Below are 15,452 nucleotides of genomic sequence, written 5' to 3'. Positions count from 1 at the left end.
TAAGGTTTATCAAATGTAAATAGCACAGTTAGTAATGTTTGTCATATAGAACTTGAATGCTGTAAGCAACCTTAATGTGTGGCCACTGCATTTGTATCATTGCAATTACATTGCCGTTGTGATTTGTCAATGATTTGGACTGCATTAATGCAGTAGCCATGTTAGGTCAAGTATAGACAATTACGTATTGAATGTTATGCAGCTGTATCACATAATGGGTTATACACGCTGTGCTATATGCCTAGGGGGGTTCATATAAATTGTTTGTGTTCAATGAGACATTTTAATGAGACAAAAATACTTTTGCTCTTTCCTCCCACTCACAGGCCACTTTCTGACTAAAAGAAATCCAGCGATCAGGTTAGAAGATGGCAGCCTTGCCCACTCTCGCCCACTTAGACAAGTTCCGGCAGAAAAGGCAGCTGTAGAACTTCTTAAAGTCAGAACCTCATTCAAACGCGGGTCTGTTGATTGGTTAGTGTTTGTTTATTAATAAGTTCATCAGTTGCTACTTTCTCTATCTAGCGTGAAATAAACACTGTACTTTATGTAAGATCTTTATATTCAATGCACAATGCACACATAGGTTAAGATTTGTGCCCTTCTTTTGCACTTTTCCATTGTGAGTAACCAGGGAACAGGGAATGAACTATCTATGAGAGAGAATGGGGTGATGTAAGTTGTCCAGAACTCAGAAACATTCTCCCTCCTCTCCCCCCCTCTTCCTCCCCCACTCCTCCCCCCTCCTCCTCCTCCTCCTCAGCCCGTGAAGTATTAGGAGGAACAAAAGTCATCTGCTGTCCATCTGGCTGCTGGACTGCCGAGGCGGTAATACCCTCTCGTATTCATCAGCTTCCCAAGCACCCGTGGACAATCCATTCTCTCCCCTGCCTTACCGCCCCCCCCCCCCCCCCCCCACCTCCCCTCTCCCCCCCCTGCCTTGCCCACCTCCTTTCCCCCTCTCCCCCCATGCCTCCTACCCTCGTCCTCAGCCCAGGACTGAGAGGTGGGATCGGGTGTCAGTGCCCCAGAAAGACCCCTGTCCGTGGAACATGTGTGGCTCGACAGCAGTGTTCCTCTGGGTCTGCTGCAGTGGTTGGAATCTTGGCCTGCTCCCATCCATTGTTTCTCAGGTGCTGAGTGAGGGAAAGATTATTGTAATGAAGTAAGGACACAAGCAAGAACAATGATTTATGTTTCATTTTCTTTTAATAGTCAACAAAAGTCTTATGTCACTGAAGTTATTTTGTTCACTTCATTAGGATAAATATTTGTGGAAGCACGCATCAGTAGAGTGTGTGGGTTTTGGTGCACTAAGTGCTATAGTTGGACAACTGTTTTATAGCAAGTCCAGTCTTCAACCACGACCCAGTATGAATTGGCAGCAATACGAGTGAGTGTGTTATTGCAAAAATAGCAAGAATATAGCAAGAATCCATTACTACCATCTCTACATCCACATAACCACCGCTTCAATAGAGCTCCCCTGACACTTCAAATGTCAAACACAAATCTTTAGCTTGAGCTGTTAACAGAATGTGGTGGGAGTTGAGCAAGCGGTCCACCTCAACAGTTCACGATTCTTCTGTGGAACACTGTCGCCTACATGCAGTGCAGCGGAGGGACTGAAATAACAGTCGCACACCCTCTTTGAGTGGTGCTAGATTCCCACACCAGCGATAGAGGACCCAAGCACTTGTCAGAACAGGGCTTTTTCAGTAGCTAAGTGGTGAAGAACTGCTAGGGGTAGATGTAAATGTAAATGTGAGCGGTGGGTTGGCTGAAAAATGGAGCGTTACACAACGCTTTCAGCCTCCGTTTCATGGCATTAGAGCTGGTTGTAGCTTTCGCTGCGTTGCATAAGTGATTCGTCCTACTCGCTCCATGGTGTAGGCCCGCTACTCCTACTGTCTCTCTGGTCCATTTACACTAACACCCTTCGACCCCTGCACTGCGAGATGACAACGCTCAACACCCCTTCAATGATCTACACACACACACACACACACACACACACACACACACACATTTAGGTTTCCAATGGACAAATTATTCTGGCTCAGAATGATCTTTCTATGTACTAACATTAAAGACTAGTCTAGTCTATAACCACATTTCTTTAATATTTCTTGTTGTTGTTTAATACAGGTGTCATACCTGTTATAGTTTGGTTTGTGTTTGTTAGTGTCTGGATGTCTTAGGGGTCACGCTCGGGTCAAGTAAACCTGAATCAAGGCTATGGACTGTGACCCCCTGACCACCATGTTGTTAGTGCCTCATCAGTGGCAGCTCTGCCTGGTACAAACCACTCTCAGGCCCCAGGGGACTGGCTGGGGCTGGGGCTGGGGCTGGCTGGATGCTTTTATAAGGTTGTTAAAGAGAAGAGATAAGAATTAATGCTGCACACACACTTTCCTCTGCACATTTCTAATAAGCACGGTAGATACTTGTGTGGGAGTAGTTTCTATCAATGATGAGTAGCACCCAAAAAAAGTGCTTTGAGCTCTAAAAGCTGTTTGTGTCCTGGTATTATTTCTAGCGGTCATGTTCATTGATTTTTCTACTAAATCTTTTCTTTTCTTTTCCTAATAAAACATATTTCTGAATTACAATCATAGCAAGAAATAGCTATAAAATAAAACCAAAGCATGCAAACAGATATGGCTTTTTATTGAGTAGGAATGAATATTGTAACATTAAATCAAAAAACATCTATCAACATGTTGGTTTTTGCTCTTTTTACAAATCCATACAACTTCACAAAGAAATGGATCTTTTATAGCTCAATGTAATTAAATACATAATGAAAAATATATATGCAGAATACTGAGCAAACCTAGACCAAAAAAACATTGTAAGATTATCAGAGAAATGTACTTTGGACATCTTTTTCAAAAACCATCTCTTAGGATGCAGAACATGTCCAGTAAAATGAGCAAACTTTATACAGTATACGTTTTTTGGTTTCTTTCAGATTACAAATTACTCTATTCACAAAATATACAATTCAATAAACATTTACTGTACGTACCAGATGTTTTGAGTGTGTTTTGACATTGGGCCCTGGATACAAACCTCTGTTTTTTTATTTTCTCAGTGTTTGACTCGTTCACAGTACAATATATTTTTTTCCATCGCTTGGAGACAGTGATTTCTTACCCCACTCGTCATCACCGCTCTATTGGTCTCTGTCGAGTGAATAGTGGACGTCCACAGATGTCATCTATCTATCTGTAAACTAAGAGCCCTAAGCCTTGAACAAAAAGACCACTGACAATGTATAAATAATTTAGAGTTGTTAGCTTTTTAAACAGAGCCCAAGTCTGAATACTGCTGTTTGCCTTGAGGTGTTTTTTTTCAGAGTGTTGAGAAGGCTGTGTGTGAGGGCTGTTTAATACTGCATACCTCATGGACAACGTGAGGGTTTGATATGCACCTCAAGTCAGGTCGAAGAGAAATCTTTGGTCAACATTAGCATTATGCAACAACCAGAACAGCAAGGACAGGAGGAACAGAATCACACATACAACACCAAACAATAACTTATTGACCAAGTTCACAACACTTAAAGGTTTTGTAACAAAGATTTTTTTTAAAGACCACAGTCAAAATGAACATACGCCACACATCTAAAACGTCACAGCTGCTTTTTGATTGGAACAATACGCATTAACTCACAATGAAAATGTAGACATCAAGTCAACAATATTTAACAAGAGTACCCAAAATATTTCACTTGTTACCGTTGATGACTGAAATATTGGACAACTGAACAGTACATGAGAAACAAACAGTTGATCTAGTCTGGACTTAAGTGGTTTAAACGGGACTAAGGCAAAGCAATGGAAATATGTGTTTATAATTACTGCATAGAAATAAAAAGAACTAGAGAGGGGATATCTCAAGATATCTCAAGATCATGCATTGTTTTAAACCAAAAACTGCAACAAAAAAAAAAGGCATACCTAAGCAGGGCCTTTCCAGATAAGAGATACTTGAGAATTTGTTTGGGGATTGTTCAGAATGTCAACAATGACGTTGCATTAGTGAATATCTGTATGAAATGACATTATCACGGAAGACGGGAAAAACGTAACAAAAAGTGTGAGAAATGTTAAAAGGAATGTAAAAAGTTGCCAAACAATCTTGAACATGGAAGAATCCACTCACCACTCAGGGAGATATACCATACCATTTGCACAGACAAAGCAGACACGTCTGCTGTATCAAAACAACCCGAAGCTCACAGGAGAGGCTGGTGGAGGCAGAAGTCGCACATGTTTTTGATAGCACTCCTCATTCCATTCTGTGCATTACAATGAGTCCGTCCTCCGATTTCTACCTCCATCAGCTTCCCCTGGACTAGCTCACTAAACACTTAAACTCCCCTTTCCCCCAAACAAAAACAACGACAGTATGAATGTATTCAAAAAGTGCTAACTGGCAAGCCTGTTTTCATGTCAAATCAAGAGAGACAAATACAGTGAGGGAATGGGATCAGGGTCCTGTGGTGTGAAGGTGGGCCAGACGGGCCAGACGGGCCCTACTCCTGGTCCAGAGTCAGGCCGGTGCCGGTGCTGACAGTCAGGTTCCTGTGGAGGTTAGGGTTCTGGCTGTGTCGGTTCCGGCTGCGTACGGAGGAGAAGGTGGTGTCGCAGCCTGGAACCTTACACTTGTGCAGCAGTCGTAGGTGGACAGTCTTGTAGTGTGCTCTGAACGTGCCCTTGTTGCTGTAGACCTTCTGGCACACATGACAGGTGATGGGGGAGCCGCCGCCGCTGACGTGTAGCCCCCCCTGTACCCCCCCCACACAGCCCAGGGTTCTCTCCCCCCCAAGCCCTAACCCCTCCCCCACGGGGCCTCCTAGACCGATACCGTCACAGCTCTCATCGCTGTCCTCCTCCATCGGGAGAGGCTCCTCCTGTAGCCCCTCCCCCTCCTCGCTGCCAGCCCCGTCCGAGTCCCAGGAGGAGCGGGCGCTGCCCCCGCCGCGAGGAGGCGCAGAGGAGGAGGTGCTCAGGTCCAGTACCGCCCCTTCCTCCATGCCTACTCCTCCTCCCACCACCTCCCCTGAGGGAGACACCTCTGAGTTCTCTGCCATGTCGGCCATCTTGCTCATGGGGAAGACTAGACCCATGCGGTTGTGGCCTCTGAAGATGACCGAGGTCTGGCCCGTGGGGTCTCTCTCTCTCTGGTCCGGGCAGTAGTCTAGGCCGAGGGACTCCCTGTCCCGACACAGCGAGGTGGGGGAGTAGAGCGAGTTGGGAGGGGTGTACGTGTCTTTGGTCAGCAGCTTGTGATGGAGGTTCAGATTTGAGCTGTGCCTGGAAGACAGACAGACAGACACACACAAAATCGGAATAAGTTATTGGCTTGTTTTCCTATGAATCATTTTCGTGACACTGATCGCATTACATTTGGTGGATGTCGATTACTCTTGATAACTCTCTGACTTTTATGGTGTATCTATCTACAGACCTGAACTCAGTTAAATAAATTCGTCTTGAATTCGCACGTGTGTTTGCGGCTGCGGCCTCTCTCTCACCTGTCTCTGCTCCTGCGGGACGGGAACGCGGCGTTGCAGCCGTCCACCGTGCACATGTGCATCTCCTTCAGGTGGACGTTGCGGTAATGCATCTTCACGCTGTAGGGGTTCTTGAAGGTCTTGCTGCAGATCTCGCAGTGGTGCGGCAGGTCGTCCCTGTCCGAACACACCCCCTCAGGGTCCGCGTGAGTCAGGGCCGCGTCACCGTAGTCTTCCAGACATCCTTGGGGCCCGTCCTTCTCTCTCTCCGATAGTCTAAACAGACCTCCGTTAGTCACCCTGTGGTCACCCTCCTCGTACTCCGAGTCACACAGCTTGTTGTCTGGCTGCTGGCAGTCCCTCTCTCCCTCCTCCTCCCTCTCTCCCTCCTCCCCCCTCTCTCCCTCCTCCCCCCTCTCTCCTGGTTCTCGGCAGAGGGAGCGGTTTTCGACATGGTTTCTGTGTTCCCCTCTGTGGGACAGGGAGTGGTTCTCTCTGTGGTTCTCCTTCAGTCTGCTGTCGTAGGGGGAGGAGGCACAGGTGATGACCCCTGTCTCTATCTGACGGGGCCCCTCCGCCTCCCTCTCGTCGTCCTCCTCTTCCTGGCCTCTGCACATCTCCCTGTCCAGGCTGTGGTCTAATGACCGCTTCACCCCCTCTCTGTCTCTCTCTCTCTCCCCCACCAGATACAAGCCCCTCTCCTCCCCCTCTCTCTCCCTCACATACCCTCCTCCTCTTCTTGCACACTCCTCCCTGTCCTTGCCCTGCAGAGGGCCTTCGTCCTCGGAGCTACTTCCCTCCCCCATCCCCCCCTCCCTCTCCACCGACTCCTTCTCGATCTTGATGGGCATGCTGGATTTGCGGGACTTCTTCTTCGGTACGGGGTCGGCCGTGCAGAAGTCGGCGGGGGCGGCGGTGGGTTTGAGAGGGACGGAGGAGGACAGGAGGGGGAGGGAGGGCAGGGTGCCGGGGGTGTTGGCCAGCTCGGCGGGGGTCACCAGGCTGCGGTAGAAGGGCAGGACGGGCTGGACCGTCTTCAGGTTGGGGAAGAGGATGCCGCTCTGGCCCATGCTGGGGAAGCTGCTGCTGTGGAGCTTGGTGGCGCCGCCGCTGACGGTGGTGTCCAAGTGGCTCACCATGTAGCTGCTGGGCGCCGACTTGTGGCCTTCGGGGGACGACAGGGGGGCGGAGGAGGGGCCGTAGTCCGAGTGCTTCTCCCCCTCGGAGCCCTCGTCTCCCGACAGGCTGCCGCGGAGGTCCTTGTCGCGGTTGTTGCGGTTCATGGGCATGTGCAGGCGCGGGTTGGGGTTGGCGCTGTGGCGGTTCCGGCTACGCAGGGAGCTGAACACCATGTTGCAGCCGTCGATGGTGCACTTGTGCTTGATCTTCAGGTGCACGGCGTTGTAGTGGATCTTCAGCGTGCCTTTGTCGTAGAAGGTCTTGTCGCAGGCGCTGCAGTACACGCGGCCCTTCTTCAGACCGCTCCCCCCGCCTCCTCCTCCTCCGTTCCGGTCCAGGCAGCGCAGCTTGCTCTCGGGGGACATCTGCGTGAGGTCCGAGCTCATGGAGGGGGTGCAGGGCGTGGAGGGGCCGTCGGAGTAGTTGTCGCTGGTGGGGAAGTCCTCGGCCTCCATCTTGGTCGTGGCCGAGAGGCCGTCCAGCGGGTGGTCGGCGCCCCGGTCTAGGTCCGAGGTGAAGGAGGCCGAGCTGGAGCCCACCAGGCTGCTCTCGATGGGGGGGTGGGGGTGGGGCAGCGGGACGTCCCTGTCCCGACCCTGCCCCGCTTCGTCCCGCCTCTGGCTCTGCTGGTCCATCTGGCCGTGGAGCCCCAGCTGCTGCAGCGCCCCCGGTGGCGCGCCCAGGAGCGGCGCGGGGACGGAGCCCAGCAGCTGGAAGGGCAACATGAAGGCCATGCTGTTGATGAAGTTCTCAAAGTGGTGTACGTTGGAGCCGGTCAGCTTCTCCACCTTGGGGGTGACGCTGTTGGGTGTGTGCGAGGTGCTGCGCTCGATGAAGGTGCGGATGTCCGAGTTGGTGCGGGTGCTGGGCACCAGGACGGCTTGGCCCTCCTTGTCCTGCAGAGCCATCAGCTCCACGATGGACTTGGTCTCCCCGAAACGCAGGAACTGCTGCAAGGTCGCTATCTCCTCCTCGAACGTCATGATAGCCCAGCGGTCCAATACCTTACCAGCTACGTCCTTCAGGCACAGAGAGAGAGAGGGAGAGAGAGAGAGAGAGATAGAGAGAGAGATTTCATCATTAGTAATCTCTTCTGGGATGCATTTCTATATTTGCATGTCAAGATGACATATTTTACATAACCTTGACTGACATTATTTGGTAAATAAAAGAGTCAGATGTAGAGTTCATGTGAGCTGGGTGCCACACAACCCAGGGAGTCCTCATTACAGCAGCGCTACGTTTCATCTCTACCGATCTTCCATTTAAATCATGTGGACTCTCCCCTCTCTCCCCAACAGCATCGGCGAAAAGAGGACACACACACAGACGGATGGGCACACAACACACAACACACACACACACACCAGGGTGGGAGATCAGAGAAGGCAAAATGAGAGGGGGGCTTCACATTGATCAAGTCGGGCCTCTCCCCAGCCCAGCAGTAATCACATATGAGTTCGGGCGTCTTTGAAAGTCAGGCAGCAGCTCCATGCTGTAACCATGATTAATATTTCATCACACGGCATTCGTTTGGGCGCCTGTCGAGGATTCTCAACTCTACGTTAGCCATTAGATGAGCTAACATGAATTAAACGCAGCCCCAACCTGAATACTTGATGAGGTGCTAATCGAAGAGAGCCATGACCGATGCTGTGTTGACTACTTGGGCTTGGCTCTGGGTTGTGAGGGAAATCTGGGGCCAAAAACAATATTTACAAATCTCTCCCCCCATCAGTCGTGAGACCTCCTCAGCATGGCCCCAGGCTCAGAGGCTCCTAGAGAGGTGCTGTCCTTCATTAATCCTCTCTCTCTCTCTCTCTCTCTCTCTCTCTCTCTCTCTCTCTCTCTCTCTCTCTCTCTCTCTCTCTCTCTCTCTCTCTCTCTCTCTCTCTCTCTCTCTCTCTCTCTCTCTCTCTCTCTCTCTCTCTCTCTCTCTCTCTCTCTCTCTCTCTCTCTCTCTCTCTCTCTCTCTCTCTCTCTCTCTCTCTCTCTCTCTCTCTCTCTCTCTCTCTCTCTCTCTCTCTCTCTCTCTCTCTCTCTCTCACACACACACACACACACACACACACACACACACACACACTCCCTCACCTGTAGTACATATCCTCGTATGTAGTCCTGCAGCGTCCAGTCCAGGGCGTTGAGTATTTGTTTGACCTCTTCCTGTTTGAGCACAGAGAAGAGTCTGTCCAGCAGGATCTTCAGCCGCACGGGGATGGCCTGGGTCCCGTACAGCATCAGGCTGCAGATGTCAAACACCACGTTGGAGTGGACGATCTCCACCTGGCTGCCCTGGTACATGTGATGCACCTTCAGCTTACTCAGCGCTGTACACACACACACACACACACACACACACACACACACACACACACACACACACACACAAACACATTTTACACACTTTGTTTCATACTTTACTCCAATGAAATGTAGTTGTAGAGAGGACATCATTATTACTGAGGTTAAACAGATGGCGTATCCCTTTGGAATAGTAAAACATGTTGTTTCTCTATTGGTGCTACTTAGCAGAAGCAAAGTGGAGCCCTTGGAAGAGCGAGTGCTTATGAGTCATTTAGTCCACTTAAATCAGGAAAATATGTTTTTTAACTGGTCACATGCAAAAAAAAAACATGTATCATGATGTAATAATGTACACAATCGTTTTAAATGATTAGGCTAGAGAAATCAAACACAATCAGTGCATGGCTGTGGCAGTCCGGTGGTCTTTTCTCCTTACTTTCCTGTCTATCTTCACTATCTCTATCCAATAAAATGAAAAATATGAGTGGGTCTGCCCAAAAATAACCTTAAAAATAATCTTTGCTTAGCTTACCGTGTGCTACCCAGCCATGCTTGCAGTGTTCACACTGTCTCCTCTTCAGCTTCCCAGGTTTGAAACTGTCACAGTTACAGTTGACCAGGGTGCAGCAGATAGCCTGTCCCAAACACAAACACCAACCATCAGCCTACAGCGGAGGACGCATACAACTGGTACATCTTTGTCACGTCAAGCTCCGTGGTCAGTTGTTCTACAGAGACGTAGAAGACACAGAGATCAGTGGCAGACAGAGGAAAGAAGATGAGGGAAGGAGGTGAGGAAAGGAGGGGAGGAGACACACTTTAAGGTTGTTGGAGGGGCTCATCCCCTGTGTTTCCCAGTGTAGTCGTAGGAAAATGTAACTACAATCCTGGACAAGAAACACACAAGAGATTCATCTGATGAAGGGATTAATGCTCAATCCCATGGAAGACAGTCTCCCCATCTATCATTCAGTCCCGTCCTGTGCATCGCCAAGTCACCTACAACCGTGGAAAACAGATCCTCTGTGTTTCTGAGGGGAAAATGTCCCCTCCCCAGGAAAACAACAGATTGCCTACAGTTATTTGCTCTCTGCCTTTGTGGAAAACCATCCCTGCTCTGTCCTGTGAGCCTTGTTAGAGTTGGTGTGTGTGTGTGTGTGTGTGTGTGTGTGTGTGTGCGTGTGTGTGTGTGTGTGTGTGTGTGTGTGTGTGTGTGTGTGAACAAAGGGATCTGGCTGGCTGGTGGCCTACACAATGAGGTATGTCACCATCTCTGACACACCTGGACCACCTACACCATCTCAGCCAATCAAAGCCTCAGACAGGCAGGCGCACACACACACACACACACACGCACTCACACACGCACTCACACACGCACACGCACATGCACACACGCACACTCACACACACTCAAACACACACTAACACACCCACACACACACACTCCACTAATGGCACTTATCTTTCAGGACAAACACTAAAGTGAGAGAGTAAGAGAGAGAGGGAGAAAGAGAGAGAGGGAGAAAGGGAGAGAGAGGGAGAAAGACAGCGAGAGAGGGAGAAAGACAGAGAGAGAGAGAGAGGGAGAAAGAGTGAGAGAGAAAGAGAGAGTGACTGAAGCTTGCCGCTGATGTGCTGTGGCTTCCTGTTTACCGTAGAGTGCAGTCTACACTGTAGCAGTGTTAAGTGGTGTGAGGTGAGACAGAGCTCTCCAGACCAGACCCACAGTCATTAAGGAGAGGAGCTGAGGAGAGGAAGGATAGGAAAGTAAGGAAAGGAAAGGAGGCTGTTTTGTTTCCTTCAGCTCAAAGCGCTGCTGGGGACCCCAGAGGACCGGGGGGACCGGGGGGGGCCTCATGGCAACTCTGAGTTCTTATAGGCAACATAACCTGTCAATCATCATCCGCCAGTATGTAAGAAACTCATAGAGCTTATATGGGGGTCGGTTGGTATGAAGGGTGTTACAGCATAGAGCATAGAGCAGAGGCAGAGAACACACACAGGGTGTTGAATAACACCGTTGATGGGTTGACGTGACAAAAACAGCAAACGCATACATCGCGGCAGCAGAGTAAGTAAGCTCAGGGGTGAGATGAGAACGTGTTTAGAAGGACTCCTGACGTCAACGGACGTCCTGAACGGACGTTTTTTTTTTTTGCCCTCTCCAAAAAGAGAAACGAGCCAATTAAATACAATTAGGTGCGACGGACAACCCGGGGAGCGCCATCCGATTTGTGATCAAAGCGGGCCTTGTTACCGCTACACACTAACCCACAGAGCAGCATGGCACCTCTCCCTCGACATCTATAATGCATGATCAGAGCGGCTTTAGCATTAGCATACACCATCAGCATGCCCAACAGTTAGCGCTAGCGCTCCAGTTAGCGTTAACTCTCTCGACAGGGAAAGGGGAGGGGGACCCCCCCCCCCCCCACACACACTCCCTCCACCCTCCCCACCCTCCCCTCTCACTTAGTCAATCACTTTGTTCATCTCTGAAGGAAGCAGCTGTCCCTTTTCCGCAGATCTGGGATCAGATTACCTTACTCCCGAGTTGCGAACCGTAATACCGGGGGTATGGAGAGATATCTGGCCCTCCGCCAGCGTCGGACGGGAGGGGGACTTCTACCCAAGTCCTGATCAGTCACACACGCTGACTCACAAACTCTCCGTCGAAAATATGGAGAAATTCAATAGTAGTCGTAATCCTGTTTCCCCCCCAAAAAGCTGCCCGTCCTTCTTTCCTCAGGGCCTAGTTTCCTTGTTTTCACCTTCCTCCTGACGCCGTAGGACAGAAAAGGTAATAGGTGAGAGAACAATGGCCGAAGTCAGGTGGACATTGGGCTGACACTGACTCGGCCGTTTTAGGTCTACAAAGGTGACCCCCCCCTCCCTCCCTCCCTCTCGTTTCTTATTATTTTCCTTTCTTTTCCTTCCTCTCCTTCCCTCTCTTTCCCTCTCCTCCTCTCCTCCTCCCCTCATTCCAGCCAGGCACCTGATTCTCATCTGGTAGACTGCGTCGACGTGCGAGACCCTCTGGTCGTCTCTGTGCAGAGTAATCCCATCATTACAGGGCACAGAATGAACATGGCCCAATTACGCTTAATCCCATCCCGTCACACACACACACACACACTGGTCCCTCTCCTGTTCGCTCTAATATACATCTCAATCAGTCCCTCTAGACACTCACAGGGCCAGAGCATTCCTTACACACAAACACACACACACAAGCACACACACACAGGCGTACAAGTGCGCCACGCACACACACACATGCGTGAACACACATGCACACCCACCCACCCACCCACCCACACACACACACACACACACACACAGGATTCCTCTGCTCTGTGCTCCCTGTTGTTCGTCTTAATTAGTTATTCACTTCATGACTCCCCGTGAAATACAGTAAAACGTCATCTTGACATGCCACCTCGGGGGACACCGACTCTAGGTGACTCTGGTGGCCATGACGACCGACCAACCGAGAACACTCTCTGATCCCTGGGTGTCAGGGTGTGAACAATTATATACTGACTGGTTTTATTCTACTTTATTCTAGAATTGTGAGGTGATCAGAAACCCACCAATGCACAGTGCACATGTTTTTCGGCACATTGTTATTATATTCAATGTCACTCGTTTTTTTTATTATAAAAAATCACCACTGGACAACTGATGGTGTCACCTGCTTTTTACCTCAATGACAATAGCTAAGATTTATTTATTACATTACATTTAGCTGACGCCTTTATCCAAAGCGACTTACAACAAATACATAATCTATGCACCAGCCATTGTAAGAAAAAGTAATCTATGCTATGACCAGAGGCCATTGGCAGTTACAATGTTAGAATGCTTTTTTTTTTTTTTTATAATAGAGAAACTGGTAGTGGGGATGAGGAGGTCTTTAGGAGGGACAGTTAAGATGTAACCTGAAGAGATGGATCTATGGAGGATGTCCATACAGAGACTCAGAATGGAAACTCTGAAAGCAACTCAATGCTTTTATCACAGTCTTCTACACTGACCGGATAGGCGACTCTGAGGAAAGTGTCCAGTTTTTTGCAACCCTGTCTCACGTTGCGAAAACCTTGTTCATAGAATCAAACGAACTGCCTAATTTCAATGCCTATCCACCTCCTTTTAATATCAGTCTAGGCTAAGGGACAATCACTTGATAATCAAATAACAAAACCATACTAAACAATGTACTAAGTAATCTCGATATATAACGTCTCTAGTTCAGTTACTACAGTTGCTCAATCGGACTGGAAACCGTCCTCACAAAAAACATTCTGTGTGATTAGATGAACTAACACCGTTTTTGCACTAAATAACGACTAGTGACTGAACAAGACGCAAACAAATTCACAAACAAATCGTTGGACGATGTGGAAAGGAAGCTCCCCAGAACAGCAGAACCCAGAGGCTGATCTTCTTCCGTGTGTGCTGTGTTCACCATGCCGTCACTCTGCTGATCCACAGCCAAGAGCTATGGGAGGCAGATGTCTGAAAGGTGTCTCTCGCCTGCTCTCCCTCTCTCTACCTTTCTCTTTCTCTCTCAAATTCTTCCCCACTCTTTCTTTCTTTCTTTCTTTCTTTTTTCTTTCTTTCCCTCTGATTTTCTTTTCATCTTTCTGACCCTCTATGTCTCTGGGGGTGAATCTCACCTCCCCTTGAGGTCTCTCTCTCTCTCTCTTCTCTCTCTCTCTCTCTCTCTCTCTCTCTCTCTCTCTCTCTCTCTCTCTCTCTTTCTCTCTCTCACCTGCTAAAACAAAGGAAATATTTTCTCTTGCTTGCTTCTGGATCACTCCTGACTAACTCTTAGTACACAGGCCAGGAAAAAAATCTGATCACTCTTTATTGCGCAATGACTGTTAATGTATTATAAATTCCCCCTATCTGTCTCTGTCTCCCCCCCCCTTACTCACTCTCTCCATTTGTTACCATTAAACACTGCTTAGCTGAGAGAGAGAGTCCAGTTATGTGGGAGGGAAGGCCTGGCCAGGACAGAGTGGAAAGGCTGGGGGAGGCAGAGGGAGTCACAGAGAGTCATTTGTAGGCAGGGGGAGGTAGGGGGGAGCCGGGGGAGGTAGGGGAGGTAGGGGGGAGACAGGGGAGGCTGAGAAAGCAAGAGCAGCGTACCATGATGCTCCAAACCTAAGTGATAACATGCATCTGGAGGAGTGTGTGTGTGTGTGTGTCTGTGTGTGCGCGTATGCGTGTGTGTAGGGAAATACCTTTCCGCACAGACTCAAACAGAGGGGAGGACACGCATGAACAAAAACACAAGACCACATATCATAAAGGGGAGGATCGCTATACACTAGCTCAGTGCATAACCGCTTGCGACCACATGTCTGTTATATTACCAAGTGTGGAAAACACATTTATGACATGCGGCCTTATGCGTTGGCAATCCTCAGCTTCAACCCAAAAACGACGACGCACGCTACATTCACTGTGATTCGTGAATAAAACCCATTTTTTCCGTGCAGGAACAGAGACACAGCGTGTGTTAAGGTTGTCCCACTAATGTATGTCAGTTATGTAGCGTCTGGCACGGATACTTCTGGAACATCGTCTCCCTGTCACCATTGGGTCTCAGCCATAACATCCTTGACAGAAAAAATTAAAATGGTCTCCTCTCTGGCTCTTAAAATAAATCCTGCCATCTGTCCATAACATCCATGCTAGTTTATAGACTCAACAGCAGAACTGCTTAAGCAAAGATGCTGACCAGGGGAGGAACAGCTGCCGGGCACGACAGAGAAGATGGACTGGCCTTGTTGGAATAATGGAGTGTAAAGCAAATCAATTAGGAGCAGGCTCGTCCAGATACACTAGGAGACCATCACAGCGGATGCCAAGAGTGCCCAGAGTGACATTGTATAATAATAATCATAATCATAATAATCATTATAATCATAATAATCATAATAGTAATAATAATAATAATAATAATAATAATAATAATAATAATCCCATTGCATTCTACTGTTTTGATACTGGAGGCAAAATGGGGGGGGGGGGTGTCAAATGATACGATCACTCATTAAACAGTTAACAGTCTAATTACAGTAAAGTAAGGAGGAAGTGGTAATCTGATGACAGGAAGTATAACATGAGAGTTCAGAGCATCTTCGTGTGGACGTGTTCACCTGTCTCTGAATGTGTGCTATTTGTGACTGGACAGATTTCAACTGATACAGAGAATTTTGTTAATGTCGTCTTTTTTGATGTTGTCATTTTAAAGTCATTTCTCGTTTCATATCTCAGGGAGATGGTCATCACTTTGTCTCTCTTGAGAACGAGATTTTATCTCAATGAGGTTAACCTGGATAAATATAGGTTACATAAAACGTAGGGTTATGAATCTAACTATCAATAATAATAATAATAATAATAATAATAATAATAATAATAATAA

General features: G+C 48.4%; 1 protein-coding gene across 1 annotated transcript in view; it reads right to left on the bottom strand.

The window, feature by feature from the left end:
* Positions 1–4,543: 4,543 nt before the first annotated feature.
* Positions 4,544–15,452, bottom strand: part of bnc1 (basonuclin zinc finger protein 1) — a gene marked incomplete at both ends in the record, with an annotated part of 25,743 nt that continues 14,834 nt past the window's right edge. Inside the window, 5 exons of the mRNA XM_080539702.1 lie at positions 4,544–5,324; positions 5,546–7,722; positions 8,798–9,033; positions 9,543–9,645; positions 9,680–9,738. Coding sequence (XP_080395828.1) covers positions 4,544–5,324; positions 5,546–7,722; positions 8,798–9,033; positions 9,543–9,645; positions 9,680–9,738 — 3,356 coding nt within the window. The remainder of the gene's footprint in view (positions 5,325–5,545; positions 7,723–8,797; positions 9,034–9,542; positions 9,646–9,679; positions 9,739–15,452) is intronic.

The sequence above is a fragment of the Nansenia antarctica genome (assembly GCF_963989245.1).
Source record: "Nansenia antarctica genome assembly, chromosome: 9".
Taxonomy (NCBI): Eukaryota; Metazoa; Chordata; class Actinopteri; order Argentiniformes; family Microstomatidae; genus Nansenia; species Nansenia antarctica.
This window is presented reverse-complemented; position numbering and strand designations above follow the sequence as displayed.